Source organism: Myiozetetes cayanensis, unplaced genomic scaffold, assembly GCF_022539395.1.
Source record: "Myiozetetes cayanensis isolate MyiCay16 unplaced genomic scaffold, myiCay2020 scf15, whole genome shotgun sequence".
Taxonomy (NCBI): Eukaryota; Metazoa; Chordata; class Aves; order Passeriformes; family Tyrannidae; genus Myiozetetes; species Myiozetetes cayanensis.
Window position 1 is genome coordinate 14,615,161 of NW_026087159.1, and position 20,440 is coordinate 14,635,600.

General features: G+C 55.2%; 2 protein-coding genes across 4 annotated transcripts; both read left to right on the plus strand.

The window, feature by feature from the left end:
- Positions 1–469: 469 nt before the first annotated feature.
- Positions 470–11,235, plus strand: FATE1 (fetal and adult testis expressed 1). Of its 3 annotated transcripts, XM_050310496.1 has the most exons (8): positions 472–531; positions 2,521–2,816; positions 3,354–3,520; positions 4,276–4,364; positions 5,252–5,407; positions 7,773–7,851; positions 8,327–8,494; positions 9,967–11,235. In XM_050310496.1, the coding sequence occupies exons 2-7, from the start codon at positions 2,621–2,623 to the stop codon at positions 8,456–8,458; spliced, it is 819 nt and encodes a 272-aa protein (XP_050166453.1). In that variant the 5' UTR covers positions 472–531; positions 2,521–2,620; the 3' UTR covers positions 8,459–8,494; positions 9,967–11,235. The 3 variants fall into 3 exon arrangements, with proteins under 3 accessions (XP_050166452.1, XP_050166453.1, XP_050166451.1); XM_050310495.1 differs by lacking the exon at positions 9,967–11,235 and having other exon boundaries at positions 470–531; positions 2,592–2,816; positions 8,327–9,960; XM_050310494.1 differs by lacking the exon at positions 9,967–11,235 and having other exon boundaries at positions 8,327–9,960.
- Positions 11,236–11,344: 109 nt separating this feature from the next.
- On the plus strand, positions 11,345–20,153 carry CNGA2 (cyclic nucleotide gated channel subunit alpha 2). The gene is made up of 7 exons (XM_050310504.1): positions 11,345–11,735; positions 12,479–12,617; positions 12,814–12,924; positions 13,430–13,600; positions 15,857–15,964; positions 16,400–16,506; positions 17,207–20,153. The coding sequence occupies exons 1-7, from the start codon at positions 11,417–11,419 to the stop codon at positions 18,628–18,630; spliced, it is 2,379 nt and encodes a 792-aa protein (XP_050166461.1). The 5' UTR covers positions 11,345–11,416; the 3' UTR covers positions 18,631–20,153.
- The last annotated feature ends 287 nt before the right edge of the window (positions 20,154–20,440 follow it).

Sequence of the window (20,440 nt, forward strand, 5' to 3'; positions counted from 1 at the left end):
GTTTAAAACTGCCTTTAATCCCAAACGGATCATTTTATCGGCGCGGAGAGGCAGAGATTAGCTCCGACACAGCTCGGCACAGCCCGGGCTCCGGGCCGGGGGCTGCAGGGGCTGCGGGGGCTGCGGGGGCTGCGGGGGCTGCAGGGGCTGCGGGCTGGGCACGGGTTTGCCCGCAAACGTCGCGGGGGTCTCGTGTGAGCGAGGACGGGGACGTGGTGAAGGTCCTGGGTTTGCTTCTGCCCCCGGCAAGAGCGATGTCACCCCTCCAGCGCACGGCTGAGCTGTGCTGGGGACAGCGGGGCACACGGAGGGTGCGGGGAGGGATTGCTGCCCGCGGGGGAGGCGACACCGGGATGAGCCGCAGCTCGTTAATTATCGGCTGCGGCTTTAAGCGCGGAGGGGAGGGTTCAATCCTGGGGGGTTAGTCTGGTTACCCGGGGGGGCCGGGCTGTCCCGGCCGGCACCGCCCCGTCCCGGCAGCGGGCGCGGCTGTTTACAGGTCCCACAAGTTGCGTTGGTCTGCGAAAAAAAGTAAGTTCCCTCCGCCCCGCCTCGCCTCCCTTGTCCCCCCGCAAAGCCGGTGGGTGCTGCTCTGCGGGCAGCCCCGGACAGAGGGAGCCGCTGGAGCGTCCCCCGGGGCCGGGATGTCCCCCCGAGGAGGGCGTGGGACCACCCCCCCTGCGCCCGCCCTGGTCGGGACCCCTCCCGCGTGTCCCGTGTCCCCTCCCGTGTGTCCCCAGCCCCTCGCCCCGCGTGGGGGTCAGAGCCCAGGTGCGCGGAGCCCATCCCGGGGAGCGGCGGGCTCACCCCGAGCCGGGGGACGAAGCCCTTCCCGTCCCGGTGAGCCCCTCTCTGCCGGGACGAGGCGCATCCCCGAGCCGGAGGGCAGGGCTGAGAGCAACCCCACTGCTCCCTCCAGCGCCCCATCCCGAGGGGTGGAGGGGGGCCCTGGACCACGCTGGTAAACCTGCCTGCCTTGTTTGGGGTGTCCTGGGCTGGGGAGGGACAGAGAGAGGGAGGTTGTAGAGTTTCCTTCCCCGGGGCAGGGTTTCCTGGCTTTCAGGACTTAAACCTACTCAGGCTTAGTGAGCCGGAAATCCCTGTCACTGCAGATCCAAGGAGAAGTGCCAAAGCAGAGGCTGAGCCTGTGCCGGTGAGCAGGGGGTGTGCTTGGCAAGAGCTAGAAAAAAGCCCTGAAGAAAGTTAAAGGAGGAAATCCAGCCACTTAAGCATTTTGTTCTTATGGGTTTTGACAGCTATTTTTTTTTTTCCTTTTCTTAATAGCTTAGTCTCTCAGAGCCTGCTTCTCACCCCTTGCCATCCCTCTGCTCCTTGGGAGCTGCAGTGGTTTCACAGGTGATTAGAAAATGAACCCATCTGCCGTCTCCAGATTTACTGTTATTAATATATGCTGGTTTCCCAGAGAGCAGGCTGAGAGAGCAACACAGGGTGTTCACCAAAAACGTGAAGGAGAAGCCCACAGAAGGTGTGGACCATGGGCTGGGTGTCTGATGAAGTTTTCCCTTATGGGACTGACACCCCTTTGGGACCAGCCCAGGAACTGCTGTCCTGTTCTCAAGTGGGGGGGTTCCTGCAAAAATCCACCTAATCTTTAAGGTTTTGGGGAGAAGCAGGGACTGTGTGTGTCACCCATGGCAGTGTTGGTGCTGGGGAAGGTGTGGGGCAGTCAGGGGCTGCTGGGCCCCCCCACACCGTGTTTCCAGCAGTGCCTCTGGAGCAGACCCCGTGCAGGGACAGGGATGGTGTGCCAGCATGGCTGGAAGCAGGGCACCATCGCCACTGATGCTGGGCAAATGTCTGTCTGTAATTAAAAGGTTTTTAATGACACAGGAGGAGAGAGCAGCACAAGGCAGGTGATCACTGGAAGTGCTGGTTATTGCAGGTGTGGAGCTGGTTCTGCCACCCTCCTGTACCTCGCTCTCATCCAGCTGCACCTCGTTTGGCTTTGGAGAGGGAAACCTCTCCTTCCTGGAGCTATTTGGGCTGGGCTGGAGCAGGCACAGGATAGAGATTTTGACCTACAAGCAAAGTGGGGGGAATGGGGTGTGGCCCTGGGAATGCCACAGTGAAAGTGTGTGCAGAGAGTTTAGTGCTCAGTTTTTCCTGAGGTAATCTGGGAGCTCATCACCAAAAAGTGTGTTTTGCTTTTAGAAAACTTCATTTTTCCTCAAAGGTATGTGAAACATGAAAATGTGATCCCAGCCCTCCAAAAGTCTTTAGTTCTGGATGGAATGTTGTTTTTTCACTGTTTTTCGGGGTGTACTGAGCTACTTTTCTCTCACATGTGCTGAGCACTCTCCTTGCTGTCAGTTGAGAGCAGTAAGTGCTAAGTTCATAGCTGGCTCCCAGGACACCTGCAGTGGCCCTGCAGCCTTGTTTTCACCCGTTGGGCTTCCTGGGACACCCCATTCTCCCAGACAGCTCCCACAGTGCCTGTCTTCTGGGTTGTTTCTGCCTGTATTTTTACTGTCTTACAGCACACGTGTTGTCCCTGTGCAGGTGCCAGTTTGGAAGAGCTGCCCCTGTTGCCACTTCTGCTCAGCTTTCTTTCCCTCTGTGTGAAACCCCAGGGTGCTGGAGGCGTCAGAGATCAGCAAAGATGTGGCCACAGTGGGGACTGGACCTGAACCGAGTCCGCTGTGACCTGCACTTCACAGAAGCCATCAACCAAAGGATGCAGGTCCCCAACAGGCTGAAGGTGGCAGAGAGCTGCAGCTCTGTGGAAAAGGAGCGAGTGAGAGAGGATGTTCCTCCTTCCTTTCGGATGCACATCCCTGATAGGATTTCTCTTGCAGGTGAAGTCCTTGGGCTGTCTGGTTTTGGGGTGGCTGAAGGTTGGTGGGGCACTACAACATCCTAGGGGGTAGGATCCCTTTATAAATACCCCAGTCATTTGCTTTGCAAGGGGAGAGGAGCACAAAATGCAGTCAGCTCTCTTCTGGAAGGCAGGACAGGGTGGTGGAGAGGTGCTTGGGAAAAGGTGGGCAAAGATAACCAACAGAAGGCAGGAGGGGTCTTAGTTCCAAAAGGTGAGGGGCAAAATGTGGAGGCATCTCCCTCCACGTCTCTTAGAGTTCCCTCTTGGCCTCAGTTGGGCTCCCTGCTTTGGGGTGCAGGACATTTGACCCTGTCTTTGAAAACCAGCACAGAGCCCTTGCTGTCCTGAAGCAGTGGGTGTGCCTGCCTGGGCTGTGCTGCTGCTCACAGCTGCAGGACAAGGTTTTTCTGTGTTTGATACTCGACACAGGCTTGTCTCTCCTGCATGGGTGCATCTCTCTTCTCTCCTGGGGCCATTCAGGTTGGCTTAATTCTTCTCTCTCTCCTTTCCGTAGAAATATCAGATGCCAGTTTGAGGCCAGACCCTCTGAACCAGCAAAGGAAGGTCCCCTCTGTTGTGGTGCACATGTCCCCGGACCCCTCAGCGCCGCCCACCCCCCTGGGGGAGCTCCCCTTCCTGCACACACCCGGCAGGTCGAGCGCCCAGAGACGCAGACGAGCGGTACTGTACTGGCAGGGCCCGGGGCTGCCTCTGGGGGGGAACGGGGGCAATCCCAGCTCTGGGTTTTTCCAGAGCTCTGTTGTCACCCCAAGCCAGAATTCATCTTCCAGAGCGCTGCCTCCTCCCAGGAGTGAGGGTGTAGGGATGGTGGGATCCCTCTCTGTCCCGTAACCAGTACACACCCGTGTGCTGGGATGTTGGTTCAGCCAGATCTCCTTCTGCATTTTGTGGGCAGGAGGTAGGCTGAGCTAGGTGCAGTTCCCCCACAACCTTCTTCTGCTACTCTTGAAGTCCCTTTTCAACCTCTTCTTCTCCTCCGTGAAGTACAAGGCAGAGCTGGTTTATCACTGCAGTGTAAAGGGTTCTGGGGTCAGAGCTGAAAGCAGATTTTACCCTTGGGGGAAACTAATTCAAAGAGAGGTCCCTGGCAGGGGCAGGCAAAAGCTTGGTTTGGCTTCTGGAGCTGTTGCTCTGCCTTCTCAAGGGCTTTCGCCTCCCTGAAATTCAGGAGCTGTTCCTGGATGCGTTATGTGCAGGACTTTTGATCTGGTTGGAGTCCAGATCAGCAGGCTCCTTGCTGGTGAGCCTCCCTCTGCTCCCAGCATGTCTGCTCACCTGCACCAGCACCACTTCACCAGGCTGGGGCTCATGTAGTGCTCCCACCACTGAGTACCCTCCCTGAGCAGCCAGGCAGGGCACTGGGGACTGCCCTGGGCAGGTCTCTGTGCTGATGTGGTTGTGTTTGATCCCAACAGGGCCACCACAGCAGCAGGTTCCGGCGGGACAGGATCTCAAGTGACTGTGCCCAGCTGGCCTTGCACAGCCCGGGACAGCAGCATGAGTGGTGAGTGTGAGCCCAGAGCCATCCAGGGTGGGTGGGGATCATCATCTCCTGCCCCTTGTGCTGCTTTGGAGCTCTCTGGTGCCCTGAGGGGATTGGGAAGATCCGGATCAGAGCAAGGCAAATCCTACTCTTGCTTGAGGGGAACATGGCCCCTGCTGTCAGAGAGGTTTGTGCCAGGCAATGTTGGTCCCCAGGGTGATGAGCTCTCTGCTGAGATGCACATGGGACAGCATGTCCCCTCTCACAGCAGGCTGACAGTGCTGTTGGTCCTGACCACGGGGCCAAGAGGACCTTGCTGCCCGCTCTGCCTTGTCCTGGTCCCTCTGGCTCTGCCCATCTTCCTCTGGGTGCCTTGCAACGTGCTCTCTTCCTCCAGCACCAGCATGGCAGAGGGCTGGGGCAGGAGACCACTGGAAATGGGGCACCAGGGCTTAACCAGTTTTCTGCAGGGATTGATGAAATTTGCAGTGCCCTGCAGACAGGGTGGGCCAGGAGCAAACTTGCTTGTGGGTAGTAACACAGTGATAGTGATCCTCTCTTATGGTCTTGGGCTCTGGAGTCTCTCCAGTGGAGAAATTGTCTTTAAGCTAATCCCAGAGCAGATCCACCTTTCCCCCTAGAAGCCCAGGGTTGTCCTGGGTGGCATGAGAGCTGCCTTCTGCAACCCCTGTGAGAGCAGCATGTCCCACAGCCGTGGCTGGCTTTGGAGGAATCTGGGGGCTGCAGGAGAGGGTTCTCCCACCTGGTGACATCGGGGTCTGGGTGACAATGGCACTGCCCAGAGGTGCCTGGAGCTGCTGAAGGGATGAAGGGCAGTGCCTGATGCCAGGCTGTGCCCAGTTGCACGAGGCCAGGGAGTAACAGCAGTGATTCTGTGTGCACCCCAGGCTGGACTCGGGCCCCCTGCCCGCTCGCAGTGCCCCTCTGCCCCTCCTGGCAGGGGCAGGCAGGATCTACTCCATGCACAACATCGTCCAGACCATGTACCTCCTGGGCCAGGTGCTCTTCCACCGTGTCCAGGACTTCCTGCAAGGCCCATCCAGGTGACTTTGGCGTGTCCTGAGGTAGCTCCCTGTCCTTCTGCAAGGCCTGGCCTTTGCTCGTGCTGAGATGTGAGCCAGGCACGGTGGTCCTGCATGGCTGCCTTTGGGCTCTGCTTCTTGCCTGTCCTGTCTGCCAGCTCTGGGTGCACCCCACTAACCCAGCCAGGCTCGTGTCTCCTGCTGAGCTTAACACCAGTGCCCTGGGCGCCCTGAGTGATCTGACCCCACCTGTGACATTGCTGGGAGTTTCTCTTCACTGCTCACACATTTTTGGGGATGCCTTGATAGCCTGATGGAGAGAAATGTGTGAAGGGAATCCAAATCCAGACCAGCCTGAGCCAGGCCCTGTCCCTGAGAGATCCTCTCCTGCAGGGTCCCAGCACCCTTGGCTGTATCTTGGTCATTCTTAATTAGGTTTTCCACGAACTCATCCCACAGCCAGTGCCCCTGGCCAGGGGCACTGGCTGTGGGATGAGTTCGTGGAAAACCTAATTAAGGTGTGTGCCTCTGTGCTCACTGGAGCAGGTGTGCAATGACATCAGTCCCTCCAGAGGTGCTGGAGTAACGATCTCCACCACCCTTATCCGTGCCAGTGCAGTAAATTTAACATGTTTGAAGACATCCTTGCAGCCTTAAGGTGTCCCCACTGCTCTAAGACTGCTGAGCACCTGAGGAAACATCTAAGTACTTCTAATTCTCCTTGAGTAAAGCCTCCAGGCAGAAGGGGAGGAGAGTGAGCATCCATCATTGCATCCATCAGCAAGTGGCACATCCTGCCTTGCCTCCCCAGCTGGCCTCTCTGCTTGCCAGTGACACAGAGTGATGTCCCTGCTTTTAAGCACCCTAGGCTGAGACTGTCTCCAAACTCTCTTTAATTTCTTAATGAAGTCTGGGCACGCCAACAGATCTGGTTAGTGGCTACATAAAGCCTCCTCCCATCAGCAGGGGAGGACATTTAGGCCGTGGTAGCCTGAGAACTGCTGAAGTGCAGTGGGGTGACTCCCAGGTCTCGGTCTCCCTTTGAAACCAGCCACCTTCCAACACCTCTTCTTTGCATCCCTTCAGGTGCAGGCAATACCTCTCCCATATGTCAACTTTGTGCCTCTGTGCAACAGTAAAAATAAATAAAAAAAGGCCCTGCTGACTTGCTTGTCCTCAAATTTTAGTAAGGAAAAGTCTGGTCTCAAACAGAGACTGGAATATTTGCCTGCCAGTGACCTCTTGAAGGGTATGAGTCATCAAAAGGTAATTTCTTGTTTCTATTCTAAAGGTTGTTCACCTGTATCAAGTGGGGTTTTGAGTCAAAAGCTGCAGGACGTGTCCTTTTTCCATGGTTCTGTGCTGGGGGAAATTGTATTTGCTTTCTGTTGTGACTGGCATTTTACACTGCAGCTGCATTATATGGAGGTGTTATCTCACAAATGTATTTTCAGTCAGAGATTCACTGAATCTCCACGTTCTCTTCCACCTTGTCTTCAGTGAGATCCACATTTCAGGTGGGAATAAACACCCTCTCCTCCCCAGGGTCTCCAAGGAGCAGGGTTAGATGCTTGTTAAGCCCTGTGGGATCAGTGAGTGCCTGTGTGTTGCTGGTGCACAGGGGAGTTTTGGTTATGGAACAGCTGATTTTGGGCTAGCCTGTGGTGACAGGGACAGCAGACCCAACATGGCAATTCTGATTTTTCTCACTGTTGGATTTACTTTAGTTTGTGGCTCGGTGCTGTAGGCCCTGCAGGGAGGCTGTGTCCCCAGGGAATCCCAGCACAGCAGCTCATCCCAGAGGCAGCCCCTGTGTTTCCAGGGGTGGAAGAAAGTGGTGAATGTTTGGGTTGCTTGTTTATGTTTCAAGTTGCAGGTGACGTTTGCTATAAGAGCAAGAAGTGGTAGTTCCCTCCACCCGTGGGTCCTCACCTGCTGCTGTAAATGAGATCATCCCTCCATCTTGGCCCTGTCATGCATATTTACCTGTCTGGCTCTAAAGATGGCTCTGAGATCCAACCCTCAGTGAATTCCTGGGACTGTAGAGAATGGATGCTTGGTAGATAAGTTTTCTCTCTGTTGGACTTGTAAAGCAATACAGGCATGTGTTCTCCCTGTCACCTGTCATGGCATGTACCGTGTGTTTTGTTGTGATCCCTTTGGGTGCGTGGTGGAGGGGTCTGAACATGCATGGTGGGGGTTAAGGAGAGCTGAGCAGATGCTGTGCAGGTGCTGTTTGCTTTCTCCTGGTGCTGCATCCCGACAGCCCAGCCCGGGCACACCCGCTCTGCCTGCACGGCTGGCTCCCCGTGGCAGTGCCTGTGGGGGGACAGCTGCACCCCTCCAGCAGTGCTGATCCACCTGCATCTCTGCTTCCCTTTCCCAGCTCCCAGGAGCCTGGTTCAGCCGCGGAGAGCGCCTTGGAGGAGGCCGGGGTGACTGAGGTGGCAGCCATGAGAAAGCAGGTGAGACTGGGGGTGGGGAAGGGCTGCAGATGTTTCCTGGGAAAGCCATGGGAGGGTGGGTGGGTGAGGAGGCTCCAGGGGTCTGTTTCTCAGTCCCGATGGGCTGGTGCTGTCATGCTGGTCCTACCTAATGGAGAAGCAGGAGAGGACTTACACGTGTGTTGACCCATTGAGCTCCTACCCCCAGGGCTGTAGGGCTGCAGGAGACAGACAGACCCCTCTGTCTGTGGGCAGGTAGAGGGGCTCAGGTGCTCCTCTGATGGGAAGGACCTTCTCCTGAAGCATCTGCTGCAGACCTGAGGCACTGCTGCCCATTCTCCCCCACAAAGATAGCTCTCTCTTTAGCAAAGGAGGGCCTGAAGAAGCCAGCAGCTCCCATCCCTCCATCCTGTGCTGTCTCGTGCCTCTGGGACACCCAGCCGGTGTCCTGTGCTTTGCTGCAGGGCTGACCCTGGCCCCACTGCTTCCCTTGCAGCTGGCCAGGATCTCGGGGAGGCTCCGTGTGCTGGAGGAGCAGTGCCACGCCTGGCAGCAGAAGGAGGCCCTGGTCTACTCTGTGATGATCTCTGCCTGCCTCATCAACACGTGGCTCTGGCTGAGAAGATGACTGACCATGCCTGAGCTCCCTGCTCGCCCTGGCAGGGTGGGTGAGGGCAGGGAGGGGATCCTTTCTCGTGTACTTGCCAGCAGTAAAACTACGTGTTTGTTCTTAACTTGACCTGCTTTTTGCACTGTGGGCCCTTGAGGATCCGTGTCCTTCAGGCCCCGATGACAGTGAAGGTGCCATCCCTCTGTAGAACCAGAGGTGGGTGAGGGAGATGGAGCTGGAGGAGCCAGGAGCTCCCATCCCTGCAGCTGCTGCTGTGGCACCACCCCTGTCAGCTCCCATCTTGCTGGAGGCAGTTCAGCAGTGGGTCTGCAGATGCTCAGATCCAGGGTGACTGTGAGAGTGTTGCTGACATCTGGGCTCATCCAGGAGCTTGGCTCTTTCCCAAAGAGATTTACATGGGAAAATCCCCATGGTGACCCTGTGGATTATAAGACCTCCTACCAAACAGTGACAGCACCAGACAGGTCATGGAAAATCACCCATGAGCAGCAGTAGGTATTTTTTGGGTTTCCAGTGCTGGGTTTCCTCTCCTGGGTCTGCTGCCAAGCTGTAACTTCAGCAGTGTTACAAGAACACAGGTGAAGGAAATTCCTGACCCACATGCTCCTTAGCCATGAACAAGCCCAGTTCAACAGCTTTGCTGTTTCTTTCCTTCTGTGGAGTTCAGTAACACTTGGATCTGAGGTGACTTTGAGACAATTCTGGTCGCTCATCCAGCGCATCTGCTGGAGTTGTGCCTGCAGGCTCTGGGGACAGCTTTTAGCAAGGCTTAACAGGACCTGTCTGTGCCACCTATAAGTAATTATAGCTGGATCTACAGGTCATCCAGATGTCCCAATAGCTTATTTACAGACGTGGATGCTTGGCTGTTTTCTGCTTGAAACTGCATCAGGCATCTGTGACTGTAAATCTGGCAGCTGGACACTGACTAATAAATAACTGTCCCACAGGTAATTGCAGGTCTGAACCTGTGGCTGATTGCTGAGCTGAGGAGAGTGCTGGGATTTATTGCAGAGGAGAGGCAGGATGGTGTGGTGGGCTTGGCTTGTGCCGTGCTGTGGCAGGGGGTGGGGAAGGGACAGGAGCACTGGTGGTTCAGGGATGTGGTCAGGGTCACCACAGGACCTTACACAACAGGTGTATTATATAAGGGGGCTACTTCTGTGTGAATCATGCCAGGAAATAAGGTAAGTTTTTGGTCTGGTTTCTCTTCTTTGAGAGATGCAAACATGTTTTGGAGGAAGCTTGAGTTTGGGGGTTTTTTTTAAGCTGTATTTTAGGGTGAGAAGGACTGATCCTTTGTGAAGGCTCACCTTCAAAGTGTGGCTTGAAGATGTTTGGAGGATAGGTGGTCAAACTATACAGGCTATTTATTGTCAGGTTGTGGAGAAATACGACATGACTTTTATGTAAGGCATAAATTCTGCTGTAAATCTGGAAACACTGACCACAAAATGCGTATTTTAATAAACTCTGTGTGTTCTGGATATGTTTTTTTTTACCAGCCATGGAGTCTGATTCTGCTATTCCCGTGGACAGGTAAGGTTTATTCCCTTGGCAGCAGGACTGTGACCTGGTGCTGGATGTCTCAGCCCAGCTAGGGGAGGGATCTGGAGAAGAGCTGTCTCTGTTGGGATGTGATGCTTTTATTCCCTTTCTTTCCTCCCTGCCTTCTCCCCCTGGCTGTGTCCCAGGGCAGCCCACGTGGCAGGGCTGGGTGTCTCCAAGGGTCAGAGCCACAGCGACGTGCACAGCAAATAAAGCGTCTTGTGCAAGGCGGTGCTCGAGGGAGCTGTGAGGGAGCAGCTCCTGGAGTTCCCCTGTTCCTTTTGAAGGCAGCTGCAAACAGGGAGCAAAAGGAGAGCTGGAAGGTGGGCTCGTGTCGCTGCCAGTGCTCCTGGTGAGCTGTGTCCAGTGCTGGGGTCTGTGGTGTGGGGACAAGAGAAGGGGGACGTGACCTTTGCTGCTCACCCAGGAACCTCCCAGCACTGCCAGCAGCCCTGGCCAAGGCTGAGAATTTGTTTCTGCTTTTGGACTCCCTGCTATCTGGGTACTCAGTGAGATCAGAACCAGTGGAATTTAAGGCTTTGAAGGGAAAAGAAAAGGTAAAGCTTGGATAGCAAAGGGAGAAGTGACTCCTGGTGCTGGTGCTTTCAGATCAGCCCTGCGGAAGGTGCAGGACTCGGTGTGCATGTCAGGGATGGATCCAGCCTTGGCCACTGCAAGATCCTGGAGGAAGTGGGTAAAAATTAACCCCTTCCTTATTGCCTTGGTGATGCAAAGTTTTTGCTAACTGGTTATTAGAGTGGCTTTTTGAGCAAAGTAAGAGGGCAGAAATTGGTGAAAGATGAGTTTCATGATCACCTTCAAACTCTACAGCTCCCTTTGATGGGACTCCAGAGCAGCATTTTTGGTCTCCTGCTCCCTGAGCATGAGAAGAGGCAAGTGGATGTGAGGGTGTTAAAGTGTGGCTACTTCTGCCCATTTTCCATCATAGCAGTAGCTGTGGTACAACCTCCAAAGCAGGAAAATAGCCACAGTCTTTGTTTTTCCCTGGGGCAGAGGGCTGGGAGGGGAGCAGGAGCAGACACAGCTGCCTGGGAAGCACTCCAGGTGCCATCCCCTCGTGTGGCAGGACCTGAGCCCATCTGGGGTCAGGGCTGTGCCTGTCCCAGGGTGGGCAGTGACCCTTCACCGAGGTTTGCTGGGGACTCGGGAGTCTCTGAGCTGCTCAGGGTGGCTGCGACCTCCAGCCGGGCTCTGCCCTGGGGGCTGTCTGGGGTCCCTCCGGCCACTGAGAAGGTGAGGGGTGCGGGGAGAGGGGAACGCGTGGGTAGGGGAATGGAGCATCTCCGAGCAGCACATTCCCCTCCTCCCCTTCGGTCCCCAGACACAGAGCTGCTGTTAACTCCCCTGCAGTGCTCGGGGCGCCCAGGATGCTCAGGGGACGGGTGTATGTGCGTGTGTGCGCCTTCCCCGAGCACAGCCGGGGCCGCGCTGCCACCTCGGGTGCTGCCCGGCCACCTCTTCTGCCTGCCCGGGCAGGAGTGCAGGCAGCTCCCCCTGCGCTGCCTCGGCTTTGCAGCCCAACGCGTGTGTGAAAAGCCCGATCGCTCCGGAGGCAGCCCGGGACGCTGCCGGGGCCGGGGATGCTCCCCTGCCAGCCCCGCTAGCCCGGCCGAGGCAGCAGCGCGGCGTGGAAACCTTCGGGGGACCCCAGGACAGCAAGTGGGCAGCGGTGGCCCCGCGGCTGTGGCACTGCTGCCCCTGGGAGGTGAGGAAAGGGAGGGGTGGGGCAGGAGAGACAAAGAAAGGGAGGGGGAGTCAGGGAAGGGAAGGCAAGGGAGGGGTGGGGTAAGCAAGGAAAGGAAAGGGAAGGGAGGAGGAGGCAGGGAAAACAAGGCAAGGAGAGGGATGGATAGGCAAGACAGGGGGTAATAAAGGCAAGGCAAGTAAAGGTAAGTCATGGGGAGGGGTAGGCAAGGAAAGGAATGGTAAGGAAACAAGGCAAGGGAGAGGTAGGTAGGTCAAGGGAAGGAAAAAAGAGGGGTACACCTGGTTGGCAAGGAATGGGAAGGGGAGGGATTCCCCCTGGAATCTCAGTGGTAGGCAAGGGAAGGGAGGGGAGAGAATGCAAGGCAAGGGCAGACTAGGACATGCAAGGGACTGGAGGGGTAGGAGAAGCAAGGCAGTGAAAGGGGAGGCAAGTCACGGCAAGGCAAGAGTGGAATGAAAGGGATGACAAAGCAAGGGATGAGATGTTTCTCTGGCAGTGGATGAGGAGCCTGAATGATGAGGAGAAGAGCTTTCATGGGCCACAGGCAGATGTGGAATCTCAGGGGCAGCAAAATGCCCTGCAGGACTCTCACTGCAGCATCAGCCATGGCTGGTGGGAGGAAACATGGTGTGGGCACATTCCGTGGCATTTGACCCTCTCTTTCTGTACCGTGCTGTATCTCTGTGCTCAAACCACGTGGTGTGTCCCACACGTCCTGTGCCTGTTTTCTGCTCTTGCAGGTCCCTGTGGTACCCTCACAGTGATGATGACAGCGAAGAGTAATGGCCTGCAGAGCTCACCAGCCACGCACCCCCCCGGCCCACCCACCCGAACCCCAGCACAGGGGGCCATGGGGGGGACAGGGCTCAGCTCCAGGAGGTCAGGCTGGTCCCTGCTGTGGTTGAGGGAGGCAGTGGGGGGACAAGGGAGGAAAAAGGCCAGCTTGGTGTGTCTGCTGAGACCTGGCACGGGCAGGGCTGCGACGCCCAACCCCTGCTGCCAGCTCCCTCCATTCACCTGGCTATGGCAGGTGATGGCACAGGGTGGTTGTGACACCCCTTTTCCCCCACTGCAGGACCTGCTCAATCCAGGATGACACCTCCTCAGAGCTGTGGAGAGGAGCTCTCCTGGAAGGGGAGGAGCAGACAGCTGCCTCTGCTTTCCGAGGCCGGGGAGCCTTGGCCAGGTACCCGTGTGTGCCACTGGCCCGGGGTGAGCCCGAGCCTTTTGTGCCTGGCTTTCACACTGGGGCCTTGCAGGGGGTCGGGATCCCCTCCTGATGGGTGGCATTCAAGGATGCAGGGACCAGCAGCTGTGAATGGTGCCACACTGGCCATGGAGGGGGTTGTGGTACAGGACAGCTTCACCCCACTGGGGCCCCAGGAGGGCTCAGGGGCTCCTTTCCCTTGCAGGCAGCCTCCCTCTGCCCCAGTCACCCACAGATTCCTCATGTTCATGTGGGAATGGCATCAGGACTAGGGGAGAAACTGTGGAACTCTACCAGGGTGGTCCCTCTTGCTCGTATCCTTTTGGTCCCACATCATCACTACAAGGGGGAAAAAGAAAATTTTGGGCTTGAGAGTGAGCTGTGAGAGTTTTCTTCTCAGCTGTAGCCCCCCCAATGGCTCTCAAGCTTTGCTTTCTCCTTGCTCCACAGACAGCTCCTGACTCTGCCTCTCTCCCCTGCCCAGGATAGTCCGGCTGGTGCTGGTGCTGAGGGACTGGGCCAACAAGAGCCTGCACGAGGAGCAGCAGAGGCCAGACCCCTTCCTGGAGCGATTCCAGGGCCCTGAGCTCCTGGCAGTGGCTGCAGGAGCTGGAGATGAGCCAGAGGACGAGGAGACCGAGAAGCTCAACAAGAGGTAGGGTCCCTTTCCTGTGTCCCCAGCCCTCCTTGGCTGGAGCAGCTGTCCATGGGGCTCAGGGGCTCCCAGTGGTGGAGGTGGATGGGGATGGCAAAGGGGGAGGTGGGAGGCAGGGTTGGGGAGGATCCTTCCTGCCCTCTCCAGCCCCTGTCTTGGCAGCCAGCCTGGCTTTGCTGGGCTGTTTTGCTGGCACACAGGACCTGGTGGTCTGTCCCCATGGGGTCTTCTGTCCTCTGGTCCATGGCCTGGCAGGAAACACACCTGGCATGGCCTGTGACAGGTAGCAGACCTCCCCAGCTCCAGAGCAGTTCCACTGGGTTGTGTTTGGACACCTGTGCCTGTGGGGAGCTGGACACCAGCCCAGGGATGCAGGATCTCCACCCTGCAGCCACTGCAATCCCACCCAGGAGCCACAACAAACACGTGGGATTTGCCAGTCTCGTTCATCATCTGCAGGATGAAAGGAGATGAAGGGAATGTGTTTGCTGCCTGTGCCCCTTTCCCTGCTCCCCCCTTCCCCCTCCAGGAACAGCTTTGTGAAAAGGCTCTTTCAAATCCAGCCTTTTCATCTCCTCAGCTCACACTCCTGGTGAAAAGCAATAACCTGGCTTTTCTTCTGCTGACTAATTAGAGGGCAAAGCTCACGGACTGCTCTGGACCCTACCATTATACATGGTAATTACAACACCAAGAAATAATTGTTTTCTGCAGGAGAAAAATATCTGAGCCTTGTATCTGGGTCTTTACTAGTAATGGCAGAAAAAAGAACATTCTGCCCTGTGAGGTTAAGGGGAGTTTGTTAATAACCAGGAGGAGCTGAAGTGTGAAAGGGCTGCTCAGTGCCAGTTTGAGTCCTGGGGATGAGATGGGAACTTCTGCAGTTTTCTAGGTCTTCAGCTCCATAAGTAAGAAGAGCCTCAGATCTGGTGACCCCAAATGTGAGCTGCTGTTCGTGGCTGTAGCAGGCTCCAGGGCTGCAGGCCTGAGTGCAAAGCCTTTGGGAAGAGGCAGATGATTATTCCCTTTTCCTGGTTTAACCGTGAGCCCTGTTTTTTTCAGCACTGGCTCTGCTGTCAGCATAATGTCAGTGACTCTGGCCGCTTGTCATGGGTGATTTAAAGCTGAGATTACATCAGCACTGTTATTGAGGTTATTAGTGCTTGTGGGTGCTGCAGCTGTCCAGGCTGGCTGCAGGTGAGTCTGTGCTTCCCCTGCGGCAGCGCTGCATGTCCTAGGGAGCAGAGTCCCTTTCTCAAAACCCCAAATATTTCAGTCACACTTTCTTGGCAAAAAAATAAGCACTTTTAATGGGCAGGCTGGACCCCCTGCCTGTCTGTGGCTGGCTGTGAAGGACCACTGCTGGTCCCCGTGCTCCAGGCACCGTGGGTGCTGCTGCCTGTGCTGCTGGGGAAGGAGACTTCAAGGCAGAGGCTTTGCCTTTGAAGCTGTCAGAAGCCATGGGGTGTGCACGGGGAACCTGTTGGCAAGTGGGCTGTTTTTTTTCCTATCACTGGAGGGAGTGTTGCGTGTTCAAAAGCTGGAAGGGAGGGCAGGAGGGAGGGGGACAGCTAAACCTATCAGCCCAGCCACAGAGTTTCTCTTCCCCAGCTTCTGCAGTGAGATCTGGCGACTGGAGCACACACATCTTATCTCCAAGCCCCAAGACGAACAGGATCAAACACTTGGGAGCAGTTCAAAGGCTGGAGCCAGGGCTGTGCAGGCTGCAGGCACGGTGGTGGCAGCCTCACCATGCCAGCTGCCCCCGGGGCTGCTGCTCTGGGCCTTGGGCATCCCCTCCTGGTGCTGCCACTGATCTGCAGCACACTTTCCTTACTGCTCTAATTTATCTTCTTTTAGGATCTGCCTGGCACCAGTCCGTGCCTCATCTGGGAGAGGCAATGTCATGTCACAAGAAGTTTTCTGATCACCCTCTCCCGTACATCTGTTGCTGGCTCTGCCACTGGGGTTCTGTGTCATGTAGGACGCCTGCTTTGCCTTACAGTTTCCTCTTCTGGTACATTAATGAGTCCAGATTTAGGGATAAAGGAGCTTAAACAGTGTTGGACATTTTTGTTCAGCACTGCTGGGATCGGGTTTAGCTCATAGATAGACTGGCATTCAGGCTGCAGCAATGTTTGAGCCAGTGCAGTGCAAGGGATGAAGGATGTGGCTCAGATGGTTCCCTCCAACCCTGTTTTCTATCTTTAGCCTTTTATTCATGCATTGCCAGCTCTGGCCTCTCTGTGCTTCCAGGAGGAAATGGCATCTCTTTGTGGTGGACCCTGCTGGGGACTGGTATTACCGTTGGCTGGCTGTGATTGCAGTTCCTGTCCTCTACAACTGGTGCTTGCTCGTAGCCAGGTGAGCTGGGGGGTCTCGCTCTTCCTAAGCCTCCTGTTCCACCTGGCTCAAGTGGCTCAGCCAGGATCAGACAACTGACACTGTTGGGGCTGGGGCTGGTGGAAACCAAAGGGAAAGGGACCCTCTGCTATCACCGTGAGTTCTGCAGTGCAAAGTCAGAGCCTCTGTCCTCTGGCCCTGAATGGAAAGGACCATGATTTCAGGGTAAAGCTGCAAGTGGTATTTGGGAGATGGTTTCAAGACTTTTCTGTACCTACATCAAGGGAGGGCAGATTTTTCAGAGGAGGCAGTTTCAATTCCTAGATGAGGGGTGGCCAGTGGCCAAGCTCTATTGCGGAGTCAGGCTCCTCAGAATCAGCCTGTATTCAGCTGTAATACTTAGAGACAGTGTGGAGATTTTTTGGTCTGGCACCCTGTTTTATGACCTTCCTCCAGGGCTTGCTTCACTGACCTGCAAGAGACCTACGTTGTCCTCTGGCTGGTGTTAGATTACATCTCAGATGCTCTCTACGTCGGGGACACCGTGATCCGCCTGCGCACAGGTAAGCCCAGGCAACTCACAGCATCCTGACTGGTGAGTGCTTTGCTTTAATCCCTTAAAAGTGGAGATGGGCTGCAAGGGAGAGGCCTAATCTGCAGTTCTGTTCGAGGAAGGGTTTTGTCTACCTTGGCACTCACTGGTACGAAGCAGTCTCCAGAGAAAGAATCTAATTAAAAGATCTGAGAAATGGAGTATGTTTCAGAATGAAAGATTAATCATCCCAGCTTTCAGCTTCACCTTTGAATAATTGTACAAAATTACCTGCATTACTATTAGTATTCAGGCGTAGTTGGAAGGTCCGTGTCTCTGATTTTGCATCAGTTCAGCTAATGAATTATCTACGGGGGAAAATGGTAGAATTTAATGTTCTCGGAATGCCGCTGTTGGCTGTACGTTTTCTGTCGGAACTGCAATAATTCATGACCTGCAGGATGGAAGTCTTTGTGTCCCCATTTTTTTTCATGGCAACAGACTAAATCCCTGAGGGATATCTTTAGGTGGCTTTTGACAGATGAAGGGCTTTGGTGATAACAAAAGCGTGTAAACTGAGCAGAGCAGGTGGAACTGGTAATATTTGGATGACCCTGTGTATTTATGCACACAAGCGCACAACATACCATAAACTGTTGCTCAAGTGCTTACAAAACACACAGAAGAGCCAAACATAAGCCAAGATAATCGTATCATTTGCTTCTCTTTAGGGTTTTTGGAACAGGGCCTCCTGGTTAAGGACTTGAAGAAGTTACGGGATAACTACATCCACACCCTCCAGTTCAAGCTGGACGTTGCGTCTGTCCTGCCCACAGACCTGGCATACTTTGCAGTGGGATGGCACTGCCCTGAGTTACGTTTCAACAGGCTGCTGCACTTCTCCCGTATGTTTGAGTTCTTCGATAGGACTGAGACCAGAACCAGCCACCCCAACATCTTCCGCATCAGCAACTTGGTTCTTTACATCCTGGTCATCATCCACTGGAATGCTTGCATTTATTATGCCATCTCCAAGGCCATAGGCTTTGGAGAGGACACCTGGGTCTATCCCAATGTCACAGACCCTGAATACGGGCATCTGACCCGGGGCTACGTCTACTGTCTGTACTGGTCTACGCTGACCTTGACCACCATCGGAGAGACCCCTCCCCCTGTGCGGGATGAAGAGTACCTCTTTGTGATCTTCGACTTCCTCATCGGGGTGCTCATCTTTGCCACCATCGTGGGAAACGTGGGATCCATGATATCCAACATGAATGCCACCAGGGCGGAGTTCCAGGCAAAGATCGACGCCATCAAGCACTACATGCAGTTCCGCAAGGTGAGCAAGGACTTGGAAACCAAAGTCATCAAGTGGTTTGACTACCTGTGGACCAACCAGAAGGCAGTGGACGAGCGGGAAGTCCTCAAGAATCTCCCCGATAAGTTAAGGGCAGAGATTGCCATCAACGTTCACCTGGAGACACTGAAGAAGGTGAGGATTTTCCAGGACTGTGAGGCAGGACTGCTGGTGGAGCTGGTGCTGAAGCTTCACCCTCAGGTGTTCAGCCCGGGGGATTACGTTTGCCGCAAAGGGGACATTGGGAAAGAGATGTACATCATCAAGGAGGGGAAGCTGGCTGTGGTGGGGGATGATGGAACGACACAGTATGCTCTGCTCACTGCAGGAGGCTGCTTTGGTGAGATCAGCATCCTCAACATCAAAGGGAGCAAAATGGGCAACAGGCGCACGGCCAACATCCGTAGCCTGGGCTACTCCGATCTCTTCTGCCTGTCAAAGGAAGATCTCATGGAAGCAGTCACAGAGTATCCTGATGCCAGAAAGGTTTTGGAGGAGCGTGGCCGGGAGATACTGATCAAGGAAGGGCTGCTGGATGAGTCAGCTGCAGAGGAAAGCACAGAAGGGAAGAGCATGGAGGAGAGGCTGGACAGGGTGGCCTCGAACCTGGACACGCTGCACACCCGCTTTGGCCGGCTCCTGACAGAGTACAATGACGCCCAGATGAAGCTCAAGCAGCGCATCAGTGCTCTGGAGTCCAAGATGAGGCAGCAGGAACTGGAGGACTTCTTCTCTGATAGCTCAGACAGTCTGCTTGAGGATGAGGAGAAAGCTTCAGCTGGTGGGATGCACTGAGGGGGAGCAGGGGTGAGCTGGATGACGTCTGCCTTGCACTGAGACAGTGTTTGCTGTTTCACAAGGCAGATCCTGTGGCTGCCTTGCCAAGGATTTCTCTCAGGTCCTTAGTGTTGCTGCTCCCACTGCCTAGATGGCAGCTCCTGAGATGGCTCCTAATCAGGGGATTGTCCGGGCTGTTCCTCTGTCCTATCCCTTTTTTCGTTGCCTTAATCTGAGACCTTGGACTTGGGTCACTAAAAAGAGGAGAATGGTTGATGCCACAGCTGACATTTCCTTCCAGCTCCTACAAAAGGTCTGTGCCCATCACACCTCCTTCCTCGTGTTTGCCTTAATGGAGGGTGGGACACGAACCTGGCAGGGAGGGGTACCTGGATGAGAGAGACCAAGACACAAGCCAGATATTTACAAATGCTTTTTGTGTTCAACCTTTATAACTCGCTTTGGTAATTAATCCCCACTGAGCGTCTGTGAACGCCCAGTCTGCACAGAGAGATCCTTACCTTCCACATACCAAAACTCAGCTGAGACTGGCTGAACTGTACCTCCTATGTCTGCAAAAGGAGAGGATTTCTAGGTCACTGTCACTGCCCAGATCATCACCACCCATGCTGAGGCTGGACACCGAGCTGGCAGGGCCTGCAGCTGCTGCCTCCTGATGCAGGAGGAGGACAAGGACTGTCTTTCCCCTCTGTCTGATGACAGCCAGATGTGCCAGGGAGGGTTTGACTGAAATGTTTTTAAGGAACAAAGCCGTGGTGGGAGCCAACTGTGCCCGTATTTGCTTTGCTGTGGGTAGCTCAGAGAGAGCACAGAACACATTTATTTTCTTAGGCAGGAGGTTTTCTTGTACTCAGTGGGAGTTTTGGGGCTCTGCAGGCCAGCTGCCTCCAGGAGGCGAAATGAGTGGCAGAGCCACGGGGACACGTGTGAGGGTGGAAACGTGGCACCACTGTGTGTGCCAGCAAAGCCCCTCCTGCAGCCCTGTGGGCTCCACGGGGTGAGCAGCTTGATGGTGAGGGGTGCAGTGCAGGAACAGCCCCCAAAACCTGCAAGCAGCAGCAACTTCAGCACAAGCAGCAGTGCCACCCATGCCTCAGGGTACCGGGCAGCTGCTGGGACTGGAGGATGCAACCTCTTTTCTTGCTGCTGACCCATGTGTTGGCATGTGGGCCACCCGTGTGGGGTGGGCTAGGGCTGGTTTCCAACAGGAGAATGTTTGGTGGAGGAGGGAATTCATGTGCTGGGTCAAATCGAGCTGAGAGTTTGGCTAAAGTAATGGGATGACACACAGGGAATCATCAACTCAGAAAGCTGGAAAACAGGTTATTTCCTTTGTCCTTTCTTTTGCCTCCAGTGTGAGACTGCCTCTCTTCATTTCATATGAACATTTTCCATTTAAAAACAATGGCCTTGCTTTTTGGGATTGGTGGGGTAGGAACAGTTATGTTATCAAAATTAGAATTTGGGGTAAGATAAGAAGGGTTTTTTTTTTGTTATCTCTAAATTAAATTGTAGATTTTCTGTGGGTGTTTGTTTGTTTGTTTTTCCCCTTTACATTTATTGCCAAGACGCTTTTCATTGAAGCCGGGGTGGTTTCAGTCCTGCTTTTCCCCTACAGCGCCACGAGCCCTGGCTCGCAGCTTCCCCCTGTCCGGTGAGTTATCGCCCCTGAGTTTGCCGATGGCTCTTTGCGGAGCCCCCCAGGATCCCCCCCGTTCCCCCCGCACCCCCGGCCCAGCGCTGCGGGCGCAGAGGCGGGAGCGGCCGGCAGAGAGCGCTGTGGGCCGCGGAACCGCAGCCTTCGTGC